Consider the following 13,299-nt stretch of genomic DNA (forward strand, 5'->3'; position numbering starts at 1 on the left):
ATACAGGAATCTGAAGACAAAAGAATAAAGAAGTAGATCAGGAAACAAACATTCAGATGCACTGAGAAATGGGGAAGCTCTGAAAGTAGACAAGTCTTCTCTATTCACTGCATCACACTAAATCCTGAGACTGGCTTCAAGGTAGGATCTACACAAATTAAACTGTAAAATTATATTTAACCAACTTGTAATTGATTTGCCATCTATATTGTGAAAATCCAAGGCAAATAAAAGTGGATTATGAGTAATTTGATGTACACCAAATCTAAAAGTTGCAAATTTTGTCTTTTGTTTTCATATTAGATGATCGTTCTGCTTGTCGTGGCGATGCTGACAGCATGTGCTGCAGTTACTCAAGGTAAAAAAGAACATTATTAATTTAACAGAGCATAAATATAAAAAAAAGTCTGCCTCTTGATATTTAGGATAACATTTTCATTACAGGCAAAGGAAAAATCTTAATATACATACATGAGGTTTTAAAATGTGTACTGTATTGACAGGAGAGTTTTAACAAGCCAAAATATATTGAAATTACCATTTCACTTTTACCAGTTCGATTGAAATTACCTATTCATTCTGAGTAAATGTGTGATTCCTTGACCAAAGTGTCAAAAACTATTGGTGCTTATTCAAAAATGTATAAAGCAAAAAACCAGGTGCATTAAAAATAATGTCTCCTTCTTCAGATTTGTCGGGTCGAATGTTCACTTTCCCACAGGAAACCAACACTGCTCATGTGAAGCTGAACGTAGCACAACAGGACTTAAGTGCTGTAACTGTCTGTCACAGGTAGAACTGAACAGATAAAATGCATTTATAAGAACTCACCTGATTGTGAAAGTATTATGAATGATAATGTCGTTTTGAAATGCCCACAGGTCCTTTACTGACCTCAAAAGAGACCACGGCCTCTTCTCTCTGGCCACATCCTCCAACCACAATGACTTCATGATTTATTGGCAAGAAGCAACTAAGGAGATGCTTCCCTACATCAGGGACAAAGGTGTAAAATATGGAGCGTTCGACTACAAGCCGAACACGTGGCACTCCATTTGTACCACATGGGACTCTAAGTCTGGACTGGTGCAGCTGTGGTTTGATGGAATACCCTCGATTAGGAAGTTCATCAGCTCTGGGTCCAACATCAGAGGAACCATGAAGATTACTTTAGGACAGGTACATCTTTATTGATGAGAATCATAATTCGTGGTCCTTCAGCAAATAGTCAGTGTGATACCCTATAATTGAATGTGCGTGTTTTGCTTTAAGTTTCTGTATTTCTGACCTCAGGAGCAGGATTCCCACGGTGGGGGATTTGACATTAAACAGTCTTTCGTTGGCATGATGTCGGACGTCCACATGTGGAACTACGTCCTTTCCTCCTGCGAGATCCAGAAATACGTGGATGCAAACAATTTCACTCCAGGGAATCTGATCAACTGGCATGCACTGGACTTCCAGATTGTAAACAATGTGTTGATTGAGGATAAATGGAAGTCATGTTAGTGAACTTTTAAAACAAGACCTGTAATACGTTAGAAAGACAAACATTTACACAATATTACACTTGCTTTGTGGGATGTTAATTCGTTTAGAGAAAAAGTAGAATTGTAGAATTTACAGGCAGTAAATTTAGATTAAATCTTAGCACATTAACATGGTCTTTGTGGGTTATTTTTCTGGAAATTGAAATAAACAATATCCTTATTCAATCAGTGACTAAGAATGTTTGGTGTAAGTTTCTTTCCTTCTGTCCTTTATTAAAACATATGCTCCCACATGGACTTTTGATTGTTTATGCGAGTTGTTCTGTGCTGACTGACGCACAGATGGATCCATACTGATGTAAATGGACTAAGCAGACAATAAGGTTGGTGATTATTATAATGCAGGAGATTATTATAATGCAGGAAAAAAATGAATGTCATTCAATCCCTTTCAAAGTGAAACTATCATAAATTAATTAGAATTAAAATTGGTATAGTTTCTACTGCTATTGTGCTCAAAGGTTTCCTTAGTGTGAACAGTCAATCTTCCAGTGAATTCATGATTTGCCATTGCAGTGACATTTGTGAAACTCACACCAGCTTAAGGTGAAATAACAGTGTGGAGACTGTATTGTCTCCGTGCCGTGTGTACTTTCCCAAGGATATTCCTTCATAAAAATGACACATTCAGACATGTTCAAAAGCTCCTCAGTGTTTGGATCCTAAGAGGATTAGTTTGAGCTCTGTAAGACTAGTACACCCTCTGTATTCTCCATCTCAGTCATCTCCCAGTGGTCTCATTTGTGACTGCTTTTAATAGTTGTTTGAAGAAGGATAAAAGTTTGACTTTAGGTAAAGTTTTGTTGTGTTTGATACCTGGTGTAGCTCAACAATGAACTACGTTGCAACAATACTCAAGAGCAGGAACAGCCACATCGCTTCATAGACTGCAAAGACTGTTCCTGCAGATTTAACATGAATCTATAAGCAGTTGATAGACCTGCAATACATCATTCATAACATCAAACTCAGTATCAGACTGCAGTATTTGTGCAAGAATTTTTTTTAGCAAAACATACATTAATTTCTTAATTAGTTGTATTTTTGTTATTTGTGTGAATTCTAGCTTCCGGCCACCTCAAATACTTGCTTCCTAAACTTCCTCCATATATTAGGTTATAAAAATCACTAAAAGCTTCCTGTTTTAAGTTGATTGTCACTGGTTTGTTTATTATCTGTGTGTTATTCTGATAAAGTTAGACATTATGTTCTTGATGCATATAACAGCTCTTGCTTGGCCCCACACAGTCAAACAATAACACATAGCTGCAACATTTTTTGATACAGCCTTTCTAAAATGAGTAACAACCTAAACATTAATGCATCTAAACTTTATGTGAACATCTTATAATTTATAATATAACTTATAATATAACTCAATATTTCATATTTACCTGAGATGAAAGTGGATTCATTTTACAGCCATATTAGTACATATTTGTATATCACAGTTCTCTTGGTGCAATTCAATATTTAAAAATGTATTTCACAGATGAATCCTGGACAAACTCTTCATTCGCCGCGGTCCTGGATCTTTTTTCCTCAAACTGGTTATTTATGTTCGTTTCGAGTCGACCCCCCCTTCAGCACCTCCACGGACCCTATGGAACTCTTTGATGAGTCTTCGGTCAAAGATGTTGCAAGACGGCTCCCAGGAGCGCTCCTCAGGTCCATAGCCCTCCCAGTCCACCAGATACTGGAAGCCTCTTCCCCGTGGTCGGGACTTAAGGAGACGATTAATGGTGTGAGCAGGGCCCCCGTCAATAAGCCGGGTGGGAGGTGGGGGTCTGGAGGCGGGCTGAAGCTGGCTTTCTTTGACAGGTTTGAGCTCAGAGACATGAAATGTTGGATGGACCCTCATGGACCAGGGAAGGGTAAGACAGACTGCAGCAGGGTTAATGAACTGGGCGATAGGAAAAGGTCCCACAAACCGCGGAGCCAATTTCCTGGACTCCACACGGAGTGGGAGGTCACGAGTGGACAGCCAAACCTTCTGACCTGGAGTGTAGTGAGGCGCCGGGGTGCGGGGTCGGTTGGCCCCTCTCTGGTACCAGTCCGAAGAGCGTAGGAGAGCAGAACGGGCCTGCAACCAGGTGCGACGACAGCGCTGTATAAACATCTGGACAGATGGGACACTGGCTTCACGCTCCTGTTCAGGGAAAAGTGGTGGCTGGTAACCTCGAGAGCACTGGAAAGGCGAGAGTCCAGTAGCTGAACTGGGAAGTATGTTCTGAGCGTATTCCACCCACAGGAGCTGCTTGGACCAAGAGGTGAATTGTGGCCCTCTGTCGGAGACAATGTCACATGGGAGGCCATGCAGACGAAAAATGTGGTGAAGCATAAATCCCGCCGTCTCCTTGGATGATGGTAATTTCGGCAACGGAATGAAGTGGGCAAATTTGGAGAATCTATCCACAACAGTGAAAAAAACTGTGATCTGGATCTGGAAAAACAAGGATGGGAGCAGACTAGGGCTGCCACTAACGACTATTTTTCTATCGATTAATCGGTCCACTATTTTATCGATTAGTCGATTAATCTAAACAATTAATTTTCCTCCAAAAAAAATCAAATTGACCATTTAATTTCAGTTAATTTTATTTTGACAACAACAATCTGTATGTCATCGTATAATGCAGCACAAAACAAAATGTAAACAAAAGCTCAAATATTAAAGTGCAAAACTGTAGGTTTAAACTAGCAACTCCAACGTGATCAAAATAAATCAAAAAGAGGGCTTATAAGTTGAGTCAGCAGTGCAACTCAAAAAGATATCAAAGTTTCTATTTAACCCCTTATCAAAATAAAAAAGTTAGGTCTGCAAATTAAACAAAGTGCAACATCTTTAAAGTATAAGAAACTGTGGTGTCCAGCTCAAAATCCGACTCAAACGTCAGTGAGACATGTGTGTTGTAATGTAAGAATGTCAGCATGTCCACATGTTCTGGACAAGCTAGCGCCCCCCCCGCGCGAATGGAGGGTTCCCCCAGCGGGCGCCTTAGCTGAGGTGACGCGAGAAGGACCCGACACGCGTCCAGGGCCCGCCTTCCGCACCGGCGACGGACACCGCCCCGTGGTCCAAGAGAAAGGCGCCGTGGACGAGGACCCCCCCCCTCCAAAAACTTGATGCGGGCCGCACACCGAGCCTCCGGCCGCGTGGAGGGGAGGGCGCCGGGGCAACTGCTCCCCCAGCCGCGGCTTGTGCCCAGCGGTTTAAAAAAAAAAAAATGCGTTGACGCATTTTATAGGCGTCGACGCATGGTCAAAAACCTTGCGGAGACTTTGTCCATATTCAGTTTGTGGAAAATAAGGAGATTTTGGGAAACTCACTTGATCACTGATTAAAGTGACACATTTCTCTTGTGTTGAACTCTGCTGAGTTTCTATTACCGTTTGTGATGGAAATGCATCTTGAGATTTGAAATAATGAAATTCTCAGACTGGAGCTGCTTCTGAGTTTTTATATCCGACGATCCCCACGCAGGTTCACCTTCAGAAACTTTGTTAAGAGTTTTACTTACTCTAGATCAGCCATTCCCAAACGTAAGACTGCCACACCAATTTTAAAACTGAAAAATTTGTGTGGCCCACACACACCTTTAATCACAACTATATGATCCACACACAGGACTAGAATCTTACATGTTATTCATTTTATAGCAAAAATAATTGTATACGAACGCAGGCATATGCAGTGCAAATCCAATGACATCCACATTAAAGCATACAAATTTGCAAAGCAACCAATGTAAACATAAAAGAAGTGCAAATAGGGTATTGTAAAAAATATATTCTTACTGTTTGTATAACAGAACACGGACAAGGATATTCGGGAGAACACAAACATATTTGAGGCGTAACCAAATATACTTAAGGCGTTAAAGCTGGGCCTGCGACAGGTACTCACTTGAGTCCTTTCTGCGAGTCCTCTTTTTAGTTTTGAATGATTCAGTTGGACTTTCTGATTTCTGAAATTTGGCCTGCAGCAAAACAAGACTGTGTCCGGTAATTTTTCTTTTCTGCACTAGCTCTGGGCAGGCTGTTAAAAAAAGAGAAACTATCTCTTATTTTGTGTGCCTAGAACTTGTTTCTCTTAGCTGAATTATCATGAGGGGCATTGTGTATCATTCCTGCTACTGATGAAAGGTCCATGTTAAGTGATATTTATAGAATTATTTAGTGGTTATACTGTGGTCTATTAGTGTTCTTAGGCAGACACAAGAGGCACTTGTTTATTCTGTTGTGTTTATTATTTGTTGTCCCTAGAAGTTAAAATGCACTAGTCCAATACTATTTGAACCTCAGCATCTGGGGTTCCAAATTTGTAAAATTAGACATTATATGTATATTGTTGTTATCATTTTTCAGTCAGTTGAAATACATCCTGAAGACAAGAATTTGGGGTTGTTTTGTGTCTGTATAGAACTACTATAAAAAACACTTTGCATTTTGAATTTTGATACTTAAGTACATTTCAACACCAGATACTTTTGATACTTAAGTACATTTAATATGAGCTACTTTAATACTTTTACTCACGTAATTTTCTGACAAGGTGACTGTTACTTTTACCGGAGTCACTTTCAGGAAAGATATCTGTACTTTTAATCAAGTATGGCTTTCAAGTACTTTATACACCACTGCTATCTAACAATGTTAATGACAGTGAAAACAATGTATTGGACCTGTCCCCTTATCCACTTCAAAATTTAACAAATTTTTCTTGGGTCATGCTCCAGGCCTCCACAACAACATTACATGGAAATCGGTAGAGTGCTTTTTGTGTAATACTGTAATGAACAAACAAACAAACCAAACAGCAGAAAACCAGACAGGAGTGAAAACATGAACTTCTTAATGGAAGTAATTAGGTTTCACATTAAAATATAATGAACAGTAATTTAAATGGTAAGTAAAATGACAATTTATTCCTTAAAAACACAAATTGTAAGTTGTTTTAGAAATGTATGCACAGTTCATAGTCCAACTTGTTCTCCTCCTCCGTTTGACATCATTTTCAACCCTGAACCTCTTCCTACTAGTTGTGGGAAGTAGCAAAGTAGAAAAACTTTGTTACTGTACTTCAGTAGATTTTTCACATATCTGTACTTTACTTGAGTACTGATTTCCTGACGACTTTTTACTTTTACTTGCTACATTTGAACCCAAATTTCTGTACTTTCTACTTCGTATATTCTCAAAACTGGCTCGTTACTTGAGCAGCAGAGGTGCGTCTATACACACAGCACACCTCTCTCTCGCTTGCCCGCTGCCTCGGGAGATGTGCAGGTCCGGCAGTGTTGACAATACACCACTGTTCACACACATAGACACACTTTAACGTGTAGTCAGATACACACCAATTGGTGTGGAAAAAATTCCACACCAATTTTAAAACTGAAAAATTTGTGCGGCCCACCCACACCTTTAATCACAACTATATGATCCACACATGGGACTAGAATCTTACATGTTATTAATTTTATAGCAAAAATAATTGCATACGAACGCAGGCATATGCAGTGCAAATCAAATAACATCCACATTTAAGCATAACAATTAGTGCAAATAGAGTATTGTAAAAAATACATTCTTACTGTTTGTATAACAGAACACGGACAAGGATATCCTGGAGAAGACAAACACATTTGAGGTGTAACCAAATATACTTAAGGCGTTAAAGCTGGGCCTGCGACAGGTACTCACTCGAGTCCTCTTTTTAGTTTTGAATGATTCAGTTGTACTTTCTGATTTCTGATATTTGGCCTGCAGCAAAACGAGACTGTGTCCAGTGATTTTTTTCTTCTCTGTACTAGCACTGTGCAGGCTGTTAACAAAAGAGAAACTATCTTATTTTGTGTGCCTAGAACTTGTTTCCCTTTGCTGAGTTATCATAAGGGGAATTGTGTATCATTCCTGATACTGATGAAAGGTCCATAGTTAGTAATATTTACAGAATTATTTATTGTTATACTGTGGTATATTAGTGTTCTTAGGTGGACGCAAGAGGTTGTTGTTTATTTTGTTGTGTTGATTATTTGTTGTCCCTAGAAGTTCAGATGCACTAGTCCAATACAATTTGAACCTCAGCATCTGGGGTTAAAATTTGTTAAATTATACATTATATGTATATTGTTGTTATAATTTTTCAGTCAGTTGAAATAAATTGTGAAGAGAAAATGTTTTGGTTGTTTTGTGTCTGTATAGGACTACTATAAAAAGCACTATGCAATTTGAATTTTGGTACTTTTGATACTTAAGTACATTTCACCACCAGATACTTTTGATACTTAAGTACATTTAATATGAGCTACTTTAAGACTTTTACTCAAGTCATTTTCTGACGGGTGACTGTTACTTTTACCGTAGTCACTTTCAGGTAAGATATCTGTACTTTTACTCAAGTATAGCTTTCAAGTTTTTTATACACCACTGCCTTAGAAACAGGTCAGTGGAATTTTCCATAACACTGGCTATTACCACCTGATTGGCTCATGAGCAGGGTGTGTGTTTAGTACAGGTGAGTTAGGTATAAGTACCAGTTCCAAAAAACAAAACTTTATCGTGCATCGGACTTCAAGGATTTCATACTACTGGACTACTTGGATTTTGGCAAAGTATATTCTTTAATAAGCTTCTCTGCTAGATTAGTATTGTATCTGCTGTTTTAGGTTAACTAGATTGATAGTTTGTACTGTTTGGTCTTACCTTGAATTATATGAGATAGGATTTTGTTTATTGATTTTATTTACTGTTTATAGTTTCACTCAAGTGATTGAGAGTTAAAAGGGAACCAGCTAAGGTTAAAGTGCTTGATTGTGAAAGTAGACAAGACTGAACTACTTTTCCTCCCAGGGAAAAACTCTCCCACCCATGACCTGAATAATATATTTGACAACTCCGTGTTAAGCCCCACTCAGACTGCTAGGAACCTGGGTGTGACACTCAACAGCCAACTCTCCCTTAAGGCTGACATATGCTACTCCGACTCCGTTACGGACGGACGGATATGACGGACTCTTTTTCATTTTTGGTTCTCTGAAGGATGTGGGTGATGAAAACAATTCACTGCCAGAACAGTAGGTGGCGCAACGTTTTTTTTGTCGAAGACGAGCTTAGAGAAGCCTACCTCATGACGCCTTTGTATGTAGAAGTCATCGATTATTTATTTATCTCCTCCCGGCTTTCCTCACACACAGTGAACGATCATTTGTGCGTCTTTGTACGTACTCATAGACAGGTTGTATAGGTGCTCGTACCTCCGGACCTCTTCCACTGGGTGATCTTCAATGTTCATATTAAAATCGTAGTTGTGTTTGAGTTTATTGTGATATAGGGAATGAAACAGGAAGTATGGGGTCCGGAAATGTGAGATTCCGGAAATGATGTAGTTCGGAAATGATGTTGTTAGCGGACCAATCACAGCCAAGGGGTATCCATAGGATCTCCGACATTCCGACGTATATTTAGAAAAATCAGAGGTGTACGTAGAGCTCTCCAAGGGCTCTCCGATGTGCTCGGAGAGGGCGTTCCACGTCGGAGAAGGCGTTCCCATGTGCCTGAGCAGGAGAGGTACACCTCGCCTTCAGGAGAAGAAATAAAAGGGGGAACTTACACCAAATCTAAAAGTTGCAAATTTCGTCTTTTGTTTTCATATTAGATGATCGTTCTGCTTGTCATGGCGATGCTGACAGCATGTGCTGCAGTTACTCAAGGTAAAAAAGAACATTATTAATTTAACAGAGCATAAATATAAAAAAAAGTCTGCCTCTTGATATTTAGGATAACTTTACTGATTTTCATTACAGGCAAAGGAAAATCTTAATATACATACATGAGGTTTTAAAATGTGTACTGTATTGACAGGAGAGTTTTAACAAGCCAAAATATATTGAAATTACCATTTCACTTTTACCAGTTCGATTGAAATTACCTATTCATTCTGAGTGAATGTGTGATTCCTTGACCAAAGTGTCAAAAACTATTGGTGCTTATTCAAAATTTATAAAGCAAAAAACCAGGTGCATTAAAAAATAATGTCTTCGTCTCTCTCTTCAGATTTGTCGGGTCGAATGTTCACTTTCCCACAGGAAACCAACACTGCTCATGTGAAGCTGAACGTAGCACAAAAGGAATTAAGTGCTGTAACTGTCTGTCACAGGTAGAACTGAACAGATAAAATGCATTTATAAGAACTCACCTGATTGGGAAAAGAATTATGAATGATAATGTCGTTTTGAAATGCCCGCAGGTCCTTTACTGACCTCAAAAGAGACCACGGCCTCTTCTCTCTGGCCACATCCTCCAACCACAATGACTTCCTGATTTATTGGATTGAAGCATCTAAGGCGATGTCGCCCCATATCAGGGACAAACGGGTAGACTATGGATCGTTCGACTACAAGCCGAACACGTGGCACTCCATTTGTACCACATGGGACTCTAAGTCTGGACTGGTGCAGCTGTGGTTTGATGGAATACCCTCGATTAGAAGGTTCATCAGCTCTGGGTCCAACATCAAAGGAACCATGATGATTACTTTAGGACAGGTACATCTTTATTGATGAGAATCATAATTCGTGGTCCTTCAGCAAATCGTCAGTGTGATATCCTATAATTGAATGTGCGTGTTTTGCTTTAAGTTTCTGTATTTCTGACCTCAGGAGCAGGATTCCCACGGTGGGGGATTTGACATTAAACAGTCTTTCGTTGGCATGATGTCGGACGTCCACATGTGGAACTACATCCTTTCCTCCTGCGAGATCCAGAAATACGTGGATGCAAACCACTTCACTCCAGGGAATGTGATCAACTGGAATGCACTGGACTTCCAGATTGTAAACAATGTGTTGATTGAGGATAAATGGAAGTCATGTTAGTGAACTTTTAAAACAAGACCTGTAATAAGTTAGAAAGACAAACATTTACACAATATTACACTTGCTTTGCTTTTATGTGGGATGTTAATTCGCTTAGAGAAAAAGTAGAATTGTAGAATTTACAGGCAGTACATTTAGATTAAATCTTAGCACAAAAACATTTTGGGTATTTACATGGTCTTTGTGGGTTATTTTTCTGGAAATTGAAATAAACAATATCCTTATTCAATCATTTACTAAGACTGTTTGGTGTAAGTTTCTTTCCTTCTGTTCTTTATTAAAACACATGGACTTTTGATTGTTTAGGCAAGTTGTTCTGTGCTGACTGACGCACAGATGGATCCATACTGATGTAAATGGACTAAGCAGACAATAAGGTTGGTGATTATTATAATGCAGGAAAAAAATGAATGTCATTCAATCTCTTTCAAAGTGAAAATATCATAAATAATAATCCTTACAGATTCAATAGGACCTCTCACCATTCGGTGCTCGGGCCCTAATTAATTAGAATTAAAATTGGTATAGTTTCTATTGCTACTGTGCTCAAAGGTTTCCTTAGTGTGAACATTCATTCATCCAGTGAATTCATGATTTGCCATTGCAAATGACATTTGTGAAACTCACTAGCTGAAGGTAAAATAACAGTGTGGAGACTGTATTGTCTCTGTGCATTGTGTACTTTCCCAAGGATATTACTTCATAAACAGGACACATTCAGACATGTTCAAAAGCTCCTCAGTGTTTGGATCCTAAGAGGATTAGTTTAGTCTGTAAGACTACTGTACACCTTCTGTATTCTCCATCTCAGTCATCTCCCAGTGGTCTCATTTGTGACTGCTTTTAATAGTTGTTTGAGGAAGAATTTTGTCTTTATGCCCATGAGTAAAGTTTTGTTGTGTTGGATACCTGGTGTAGCTCAACAACTAACTACGTTGCAACAATACTCAAGAGCAGGAACAGCCACATCGCCACATACACTGCAAAGACTGTTCCTGCAGATTTAACATGAATCTATCTTCATAACATAAAACTCAGTATCGGACTGCAGTATTTGTGCAAGAAAAAATCACTAAAAGCTTCCTGTTTTAAGTTGATTGTCACTGGGTTTGTTTATTATCTGTGTGTTATTCTGATAAAGTTAGACATTATGTTCATGATGCATATAACAGCTCTTGCTTGGCCCAACACAGTCAAACAATAACACATAGCTGCAACATTTTTGGATACAGCCTTCTTAAATGAGTAACAACCTAAACATGAATGTATCTAAACTTTATGTGAACATCTTATAATTTATAATATGACTTATAATATAACTCAATATTTCATATTTACCTGAGATGAATTTATTTTACAGCCATATTAGTACAGATTTGTATATCACAGTTCTCCTGGTGCAATTCAATATTCAAAAATATATTTCACAGATGAATCCTGGACAAACTCTTCATTCGCCGCAGTCCCTGATCTTTTTTCCTCAAACTGGTTATTTATGTTCGTATCGAGTCGACCCTTCACGGCTGGACACACGTAATCTTATTATGGGTTTCAAGGTTGTCTAGGTGTGTAAATTAAACATGAGTGGGAATGATGAAGGTAAGTTAGCTTGTTTCACAGCTTTTCCGCATGTGGATACATGTTAATTTGTTCCCAAGGCAATATTGGTATCTCATTTATACATCGGCACACACACACACACACACTTGCACCCCAACAGCAGGAAACAGGCTAAAATTAACAGCGGCTCCATGGTAATGGGAGAATCAAACATTGCGAGAGGGTGTAAGGGTTTGCAGATTGCAGATTATGTGTGTATATAATGTTGTTAGATGCCAGATAACAGGATGCCTCTGACTAAATGTTCTGCTTTGGGCTAAAAACAAGGAGCTGCATATTCTCCTGTAACACCGGACTGTTTCGTAGCGATGGCTGCTACATCCTCTCCGGTTTCCCCCTCTGCATCGGCTCCATTATCTGATTGATTTCAGTTTTGCACATACCAACACTTGCCGTGTTTTCACACCTGCACACAAGTTTTCCCCTCTGAATCCAAGTCACAGCTGGTCCTCGTGTGCTACCTTGTGGCACTATATATACTCAGTGACACTACCTGCATCTACGCTTTGTGTTCTTAATAAAAGATTGTCTCAATACAGCTGAGCTTGTCCCATTCTACTATAATGAACCTGAGAAACAATAATTATCTATCATCTTATCTCTATTTCTGTGCAGTACTTATAAATTATTTCTGTGCGTATGCAATAGTTCTCATTTCTAGTCCACGGTCCTATAATTGCAGGTTGTTCACATCTCTGAGCTGCAACACCTGCTGGGGCTAGTGGTGTCCTCTGTTAACCCCTCCCACAAAGCTAGCACCACACAAACACTTACATACACTGAAACAAAGATTTTGCACATTTAGTCTGCATGTTAATTGATTTGTAAACAAAGTTGACAGAGATAAATTGTTTCAGATGCACTGTTTAGATTTGTGTAACGTGAATGGGATCCTAGGAGAGAACATGCCTCGGCCAATGTACGACAGGCCCCTTCAATTCAATCGAGCTACCACCAAATTTACTACATTCATTGAAATCAGTCTCCTATATATGTTAGATCTTTTTTTAAACCAACAAACGTGAGTTATTGGCTTGAAAGTTGAAGGGGAAAAAACTCCTGGATCCCCTCCTTTGTCCAGATGTGTTGGAACTTTCTTCACCCGAGTCCCATCCCTCCACGTTTCATGGAAATCTGTCATTTCGTTTCCTGTGTATTCCTGCTGACAATCAAACGAACAGATCAACCACCAAACAACACACTTTTTAGCATTAAACAGATCAGGACATTTAAAAATGTTTACTGACATG

At 39.0% G+C, this 13,299-nt stretch overlaps 2 protein-coding genes across 2 annotated transcripts; both read left to right on the forward strand.

The window, feature by feature from the left end:
• Positions 1-303: 303 nt before the first annotated feature.
• On the forward strand, positions 304-1,509 carry LOC133014639 (female protein-like). The gene is made up of 4 exons (XM_061081907.1): positions 304-358; positions 690-792; positions 882-1,179; positions 1,294-1,509. The coding sequence occupies exons 1-4, from the start codon at positions 304-306 to the stop codon at positions 1,507-1,509; spliced, it is 672 nt and encodes a 223-aa protein (XP_060937890.1).
• A 6,624-nt stretch (positions 1,510-8,133) lies between these two features.
• Positions 8,134-10,429, forward strand: LOC133014641 (C-reactive protein-like). The gene is made up of 5 exons (XM_061081909.1): positions 8,134-8,167; positions 9,211-9,265; positions 9,609-9,711; positions 9,802-10,099; positions 10,214-10,429. The coding sequence occupies exons 2-5, from the start codon at positions 9,211-9,213 to the stop codon at positions 10,427-10,429; spliced, it is 672 nt and encodes a 223-aa protein (XP_060937892.1). The 5' UTR covers positions 8,134-8,167.
• Positions 10,430-13,299: the final 2,870 nt, after the last annotated feature.

This window comes from Limanda limanda, chromosome 11, assembly GCF_963576545.1.
Source record: "Limanda limanda chromosome 11, fLimLim1.1, whole genome shotgun sequence".
NCBI lineage: Eukaryota > Metazoa > Chordata > Actinopteri > Pleuronectiformes > Pleuronectidae > Limanda > Limanda limanda.